This window comes from Colias philodice, chromosome 2 (assembly GCF_061535455.1).
Source record: "Colias philodice isolate Cphi_HAF_F1 chromosome 2, ilColPhil1 Martin Lab GWU primary, whole genome shotgun sequence".
Taxonomy (NCBI): Eukaryota; Metazoa; Arthropoda; class Insecta; order Lepidoptera; family Pieridae; genus Colias; species Colias philodice.
In genome coordinates, this window is record NC_143087.1 from 3,693,374 (window position 1) to 3,702,530 (window position 9,157).

A 9,157-nucleotide genomic window follows, 5' to 3' on the forward strand; every position below is an offset into this window, starting at 1 on the left:
AAACCTACTGTATTATTTCGGCTCTACCTTTTATGGCTGGTTTTTAACTCTTAGAACGATATTAGATATTTGTGCTTATATTTAAAAAGAATAAAAAATCTGTCATCATTTTCTTCTGTACTTACTTTATCACGAAATGAAAGTTGACCATTCAACTAAACGTAGAAATCTACTACAAACATATTTATATAATATTATGTTTGGGTAAGCACATCTATAGATTGATCTAAGTATATTTGTAGGTTTTATATCAAAATCTATTCAACACTTAATAATAGACGAGTAGAAAAAATAGTTTATCACTATCATTTAAAATTATGTAACAAATTTCAGTTTTATAATATTTTACTGTAAGGTTATGGAACTCTCTCTCTATTAACAATACCCGATCTTTTGGGAGCTTACATGAGGTCATAGGTCCAATACGTTTAAGATATGGTGTTTAGGATACCCATGGATTAAAGTGAAGACTTCACTTTACTAGGTATAACAAGACACATGTAGGTGCTGGTTAGGTAGGTCTGAAATATCAAAAGAGGGTCGGTAACAGGCTAATACAATTCTTAATTACCAACAAGTAGGTAAAATGTTATTACAATGCAAATGTTGTTTAATCAGGATTTAATATTTATATCTTTGAAATTTATCAATATTTAATTGATCGTACCTGCGATATTCTTTGTTGTCTATTTAAAGTCATTATTATTATGTACAATTAAAAATATTTTCACATTTGTAACTTCCTTTCTGCTAGAATTAGGATATATGAAATAGAGCTATAGAAATAAAACATGGAAAGAATTGTATTACATTTTTTATGCTCCTAATAAAAGAAAATATAGATCTATTCACAAAGTGATTTGTCATTTACGTATCTATTACATACTTATAACTAATATCTTTTTAACACGCTTTTTTTGTAAAGAAGAAGGAATATTCATTGCATAATTACGTATTATGGTTAACATCTCTTTAGCCTTACACGTGAATGTCATTATGTATTTAGATTCTTTAAAAAAATCGCTTGAAAATTTGTGTTTTTCATTCATTTTGGTTCATTGTTTAGACGTTTTTATATCTAAGACTATTATAGATAATGAGCTGAAAAACAACATAGTAAGAATTGAACGTTTATTAAAATTTGATTACATCTATTTGTGTAATATGTAGTAGCTACTTAAGCATATAGAGTATGCAAGTTGCAACTTTATTAACTAAGATAAGAACTACATATATCGACATATCTCCAATAAATATATTGTGTACTAGTCACTAATCCCAGCTCCGTCCGTTAGGAACCGGGATAATAACAAATACACTAATAGAAAACGTGCAAAAATATTTTTTTAAATTGCTTCAGTAGATCCAAACTTGACCTCTATTAATACAGTATTTATTTATTGTCATTCTTACCTGCATATAAAATATGGATAGATCTATTTGGTGTAAGAATCCCTAATATAATTAATGTGAAAGTGACTCTGTCTGTGCCTGTGCACATTTCACGCCTTAATTGCTGAAGCAACTAATGAAGATTGAAAATTTATTTTTTATTTATCATCTTATCGTAATTGAGGTAGGACATGAACGCTGGCTGCTTGCTATCGTAAGTTTAAAAGTTAGTACAGTCAGTTTCAAAGTTGGTGCGGTGGAGGAATAGTCTTAGTTTGATGTCAAGCGCAAGACATCGCTTGGCTCTGTCTGCGCGTTGATCTCGAAATATCGCGACTTGAAAATTCTCAAAACCTAAATACCTATATATTACATATTTTTCCACAAATCTAAATTATTTAAGAGAGGCTTTGTGTGCAGTCATATTTTATGTTTGCCATGCCTATGTGAAATCTGTGCCGAGTTACTTAATCGGTGGCATTTCGAGTGAAGGGATTGACCGGTATAACGCAATATCGGCAGTTGTTTAAAATCTTGCTGTGGTTCTCAGTTTCACAAAAGTGTATAGTTATATCTAATAATAAGTTTTTTATTAAGTGTGCATAATATGGGTCTACAATACAAAGAGGATGGCACCCCTTACGTGGTGTGGGGTGGAAATAAAATCGAATTAGAGACCGATCCCATTACAGAAGATTTTTATGTTGAAAAAGCTGAAAAAGAACTTAGAGAAACGCCAGAAAATGTTGAAAAAGGCTTACGAGAACTGCGTGAGCTTTTAAAAGGTGAGTAAAGCGTAAATTGTAACCATTTAAATTTAATGTTACAAAATGTAGAGTTAGTAGGAAACTGGTCGTAGCATTAAATATATATGTCAAGTACTTACATATAAAAATGTATGTACCTAATCGTTAAAAAACTGGTTCTTGTGTAACTTAAAAATGAAGTTAAGTACATTTTGTATAATAAAAATGTAATTATATAAAAATACATTTGTATGTGGTTTTGCAAAATTCATGGTTAAAAGTTTTAATATTCTGATCGAATCTACGACTACCTACATAATATTATTCATAACTATTAAACTTATTCATATATTTACCTTGTTTGAAAGCTTCTATCGTTTACCTGGAAGGTAAATATTTACAAGTCGCTTAAAAAGTGAAAGCGGTGTTCGAAACACGAAAGTAAGAGCAAATGTAGTGGAAAACTTTAAAGTGGAATCTAACATAAGCGTATCTGCATCTATTCTTATAATTAATAATAGTAAAAAAAATATGACTTAAAATGGAACAAATCGTTAATTTATTAGAAACTGAATAACTGATTTAACCATAGATTACTAGATAGCTAATTTCGTTCATAGACTATAGAGGCTCAAGGCCAATTTCTAATTAAATGAATGAGTTTCAATGCCATGATTATTAGACACAAATTTTGTTTATTGCTTTAAAATAAGTAAGTAGTTTCTGAGGCGAATATTTAAAACAAATATAATTCATATACTTAACCTTTGCCAGTTTAAGGTTAAGGACCAAAAGTAGACAGGTATATTTTTGACTTTTATCTCTATCTGAATTTCCATTTAATTTACTTTATTATATTTATAATGCTTTATTTGGAAAAAAAAGTCCCTAAATCTATAGCGATTAATTCAACACCAATAATATTGCACATAAGGCGCTTATAAAGCAATCCCTGCCAAGTGCCAGGCAACCTGGTAAGAAAGGAAATGGTAAATAGCGCAAAAATATATTATTTATTTTAAACTAGCTTTCCGCCCGCGGCTTCGCCCGCTTTGTCTAAAACATAATAAATTATATACTAAAACCTTCCTCTTGAATCACTTTATCTATTTAAAAAACCGCATCAAAATCCGTTGCGTAGTTTTAAAGATTTAAGCATACATAGGGACATAGGGACATAGGGACAGGGAAAGCGACTTTGTTTTATACTATGTAGTGATTACAAATGCTGCTCTGCCAATGATGCTTCTTACCACGAAGATAGAACCTAGAATTATTTCGTAGAAATGCTAATGAGTTTGAGCAAATAACTGATCTATGCATGTATATTTTCCAGCAGCATCACCTGTAGGTAGGTGATGTTTTTACTAAGTATGTCCTTCATGTACTTGAGCCTATTTTTCATATTTCGATTAGTTACGAGTAACGTAACTTTTCGTTGAATTTTCGTGCTCTTGTCGAAACTTGAAATTATTTTCTTTTTAATATTTTTATTGTTTATATATGTTACGGCTAAAGGTAGGTGAGAACATAAACTTAAGATTAGCCGGCTAAACTTAGGTTTATTTTCGACGAGGTGTTAATGTTAGTTTGTTCTATCTTTAGCCGGCTAAACTTAAGTGTAACCGCAGGCCCGTGGCTAAAAATGTCGGGGTGGGTAGATTTGGTTACTATAATACATGTAAGGAACAGGGCGAGTGTTTTCTGGCACTTCGCCGGCTGCTGCCGCAGCACGCTCGCTGCGCTCGCTCGGCTCGTGCGGGTCTTAAGAGTTCTAACCTAACCTAACCTAGCCACCAGCTTTCTGCCCTGAGTCGGGGTGGGTAGATTTGGTTACTATAATACATGTAAGGAACAGGGCGAGTGTTTTCTGGCACTGTGCGGGCCCCTCAAGCCCTCCACCGGCCCGGCGCTAACCAAATCTACCCACCCCGACATTTTTAGCCACGGGCCTGCGGTTACACTTAAGTTTAGCCGGCTAAAGATAGAACAAACTAACATTAACACCTCGTCGAAAATAAACCTAAGTTTAGCCGGCTAATCTTAAGTTTATGTTCTCACCTACCTTTAGCCGTGACATATAGATATTGTATTTGCAACGTAATGTTACAATTTTATCAGTTAGATAGTTAGATCGTTTTTATAATTATCTTTATAATTACATATAGGACCTATTATTGTATTATAAGCTGTATTAATTTATACTTAAAGAGCAAAAGTGATAAGCTATCAAAACAGAAGTTTCCTAATCCTTTAAAATTTAAATCAAACCCAGACAGGTGTTACCTATCATAATTACCTGGAGTGTTGGTTAAATAATTTTTAATCGAAATGATAATAGATATAAGTATAATCATGTATAATATCTATGTATTAATTATGATTACCTTCTTGCTGACCCAACATAATGTGCTAAAAGATTTTTTTACCAAAATATATTTGAGAATTCTATTTTCATGGACTTATTCAAAACCAAAGCAAACATTTTAATCTAAATAGTCAATGAATCTTTTTTTATTTCTAGCACAAAAGTACGTAACATTTTGTTAAGTATCAATTTATCTACCAAAGTTTATTTTCCAAACAATTTAAAACAAACATACCTACCTATTAGACTACAGGCCCGTGTTGAAAAAATTATGGGTCATTTGACCCACCACCTGACCTATCTAGAATGATATAAGAGCATAAAATAATAAGATTCAGCACTATGACGTCACTTGTAAGCTGTCCACCTGAGTGCAGATGAGAATTCGAAGGTTCAGGTAGAGATTTTCTCCCCTTGTCTCCATGATTTTTGTACGGCATTGCGGAATAATTGATTAAAAGTAGTATAGAAATAGTATGACACAGATGCCGTACAAAATAAAATGACCAAATTTACCCCGGCAACTGTCGAAAAATAAAAATAAATTCCGACTTTGTGGACCACCATTTTTGTACGGCATCTGTGTCATACTATTTCTATACTGCTTTTAAGCCATTATTCCGCAACGCCGTACAAAAATCATGGAGACAAGGGGAGAAAATCTCTACCTGAACCTTCGAATTCTCATCTGCACTCAGGTGGACAGCTTACAAGTGACGTCATAGTGCTGAATCTTTTTATTTTATGCTCTTATATCATTCTAGATAGGTCAGGTGGTGGGTCAAATGACCCATAATTTTTTCAACATGGGCCTGTAGTCTATATATTAAAACTATCTACTGGATTTTGTCTAAGAAATAAAATACTTACAATTTTTAGAACTAAAAATCGGTGTACTAAACCGTTTTTAACGAAACTTCTGTGTTACTATTACTAATCGAAAAATCTTCCAAAATAAAATTTTCATAAAAATAAAACAGGTTTTGTAAGTAGGTACTTATTTCCACCTTTTTTGTGACGAGCGGATAAATCATAACTTTATTTATTTGAATAAAAAACCGCTAGGACCGCGCCTGAGGTTTCTTTTCTCAGTTACCACGTCACAAATGAATCGAGACGAACGTATGTCGCCATAATTATAGTTGTTTGTTTTGACTTTTGATTACGAAGAGCAATTGATGAAAATATCTCAAACGCATATGAATCGATTGCAAGCAAGCCAACGTTATCTTCAATTGCTAACGACCAATTATAATTGACCTTTGTGCTGGCGCTCTGGAGTCCGGTTGTTTTATTAAGCTACATGATAGATCTAAACTCCTTGAAATAATTTACAACGATCTTCCAGTCCATTTATTTATTCATTTGTAGGAGTGACCGTAAGCTAGCATTAAAACCTATATACATATATATAAAATATTTCAAGGAGTTTAGATCTATCATGATGCCGTGACCAAGAAAAACGGGTTACATTTATATATAATATATATGCGTGAACGGGTGGAACGATTTCGATAATTCTTTTTTTATTATATTCCTTGAAGTACGAGGATGGTTCTTATTGTAGAGAAAACGTAAATAGGTAGGTACCACGGGCGAATGCGGGGCGTACCGCTAGTATGCAATAAAATAAAAAAATTTAAAGACGCAAATTGCGATTAATTTAAAAACAATTAGTTAGGTATAACAAAAAATATGAATATAAGTTGACAAAAAATCTTAGAATAAAGTGCTTGTGGACTTCAGATTTTGCACTTCTAATTTTTACGTATAGGTAGGTACTTATATTATATAAGTAAAAAGTCAATATAACATTTGAAATTATTAATAAAGTGTACCTAACTCATTCAGTTTTTTTTAAAGAATATCTATCAAAGTATTGTATGATTAATGATATGTATGTAAATCAGCGGTGTACCTAATGCGAAGTTTATTATATATTTTTCAGGTGAAACAAACCTCGTAATACCTTTGGAAAATGACGCTTTCCTCATGAGGTTTTTACGACCATGCAAGTTTTACGCAGAAAGCGCCTTTAAAAGGGTAATACTTTCTATTATTTTCTTTGTTTATTACTCTCTTTGGAAATATTACTTTATAATTGATTTATTCGTTGTTGAAATTTTTCCATTTATCTATACTATAATATTATAAAGCTGAAGAGTTTGTTTGTTTGTTTGAACGCGCTAATCTCAGGAACTACTGGTCCGATTTGAAAAATTCTTTCGGTGTTAGATAGCCCATTTATCGAGGAAGGCTTTAGGCTATATATGATCACGCTAAGACCAACAGGAGCGGAGCAATGCGGGTGAAACCGCGGGGAACAGCTAGTAAATAATAAAATTAGCTAAAATAATATTCCGTCCAGCTTTCTTTCGCAACGCGCGATAAGGTACTTCATTCCAAAAATATATCTGAATATCTAAGAATATCTGGAAATATCTCAAAGAAAGGTCATTAAAGTCCGAAAAAGACCTAAACTGAATGTTAATCTTCATTAATTAATTAATCTTCCAGATACAAGCATACTACAAGTTCAGATTGGCTCATGAAGTACACTGCCGCGACTTGCGACCCAGCGTTGTGAGGGCAGCTTTCGACCACTCCGTCATATCTATATTGTCACCGAGGGACAGTAATGGCCGACGTATTATGCTTGTGGAATGTGGAGGTTGGTTTTTTATTTATTTACCATTCTATATAGTAGAGGTAGAGGTATGATGCTTCTTTATACATATCATGTAATTATTAAATAGATAATCAAACCATAGCCATACCTTTTATTAAACAGGCCTAGTTGTAATTTTGTAATAATTATCAATAATCTTAGAATGGTATCCAATAAATTTCATGATGCAGTAAAAATAACCCGCTAAAATAATTAATGTACAGGCGATTTTAATGGTCATATATTGAACTGTTCTATTTAAGAGGGATGGAAACCACGGGAGGTTCCCTTAACAGAAGTATTTCGTGGCGTCCAACTGGGTCTGGAGTCAGCGATGGTGGAACCTCGCACCCAGGTCTGCGGGGTCAACGTCATCCTGGATATGAAAGGGCTCTCCTTCTCACATATAATGCATATCACACCTTCCTTCGCGAAAATGGTCGTCGACTGGATCCAGGTAAGCTTTTCATTTGTTTTTTCTTTTATATTTCCTCATTCAAGTTGTTAGTTATATATTTTTTATACTTTTGGCTATCTTTTAAACATGAGATACACGCATACCATATACGAGTGCATGAAACTGTTATTTAATCCTCGCATTTTCCTGGTAGTCACTGAAAACTGGGCTGGAACACATGCTGATGTGGGATTTTGGAATAATTTTTACGATTTGTTAAATTTGTTTCGCTACTTGGTGTCAAATTAAAGTACGTACTTAATTATATTTAGTGTCCAAAGATAAGGATAGTGTTTTAAAGATGTATACGTAATACATAATGATATGTTCATTTGTTATTTTTCAGGATTGTATACCGATTCGTTTAAAAGGAGTACACATCGTCAATCAACCTTACATATTCAACATGCTGTTTGCTATATTTAAACCATTCCTAAGAGAAAAGTTGCGATCGAGAATCTATTTCCATGGAACGGACATGAATTCGTTACTTAAGCACGTGGATGGTGTGGCGCTCATGGAGAGGTTTGGAGGCAGTCTCCCTAATAATGAGATCACTGGTGAAATGATGTGGAAGATGCTTTGTTATTATGAAGAGAATTTTAAAGGTAAGTGTAGAACAATGAGCTCTTCTTTCAGAAGGTTTCTCAAGACGTATATTGGACGAGGGATATAGAATAGGGCATATTTTTTAATGTGTACGTTATGTGTTGATGTTTCTTTTATCCTTAGGTATGATAATTAAATAAGTAGAGTGTGAATAAATTGTAAAATCAATATTAATTTATGCACGCTCGTCTTATATCGAATCCTCTATAGCCTATCCTATACAGAGGTCAGAGGTCTTTCTTTACTTATTAAACTAAGTAAATAATTCACAACAGTTCATAAAGTTTACTGATTAAATTTTTTTGTATATTGCAATAGTGATATTTGCGTAGTACACACGCACACAAGTACGTACTAGCGTAGGTACATACAGTACATACGCCATCACCTACAATTTAGCAAATTCTAATTATTCTTGATGTCTGCAAAAACTTTGAAATTAGTGAAGTTGCGTTTGTATGATGCGGATAAAACTCTTAGCGGGATTTGCAATAGAAGCTGCGGTCTGAACATAATTTTACAGAAAATTAAATACCTAACTGCAGTGTTTTTTTTTGTTTCAGTTGCAAATTCGCATGGTTATCTCAGCAACAACAATAAATGAGATCTGAAATCTCTAATGGTCATGTAGAACGTGGATCACCTTTATTAAAATAAGTATTGTCTATGCTACAATAATATTAATATTCACAAAATCATGATACGTTTTACAAAATTAATATTAATGTATTATGAGGTGCCGACGTTTTCTTGATTCGCCTGAGTACAATTATTTTATACGTTAGGTATTAAAATAAGATGTTAATATTACTTTTTTACATTAAATACTTCTCATATATTTGATTCATGTAGCCGTGTATTTATTTAAACTGTGATTTCGTTATACGGTACAGGGTTGTTGTAAAATAAATAATTGA

The 9,157-nt window shown here is 32.7% G+C and overlaps 1 protein-coding gene across 1 annotated transcript; it reads left to right on the forward strand.

Annotated features, from left to right (window-relative positions):
• Positions 1–1,609: 1,609 nt before the first annotated feature.
• Positions 1,610–9,156, forward strand: LOC149490279 (alpha-tocopherol transfer protein-like). Its single transcript, XM_089702961.1, has 6 exons — positions 1,610–2,177; positions 6,455–6,549; positions 7,024–7,177; positions 7,438–7,631; positions 7,978–8,239; positions 8,804–9,156. The coding sequence occupies exons 1-6, from the start codon at positions 2,000–2,002 to the stop codon at positions 8,842–8,844; spliced, it is 924 nt and encodes a 307-aa protein (XP_089559087.1). The 5' UTR covers positions 1,610–1,999; the 3' UTR covers positions 8,845–9,156.
• The last annotated feature ends 1 nt before the right edge of the window (position 9,157 follows it).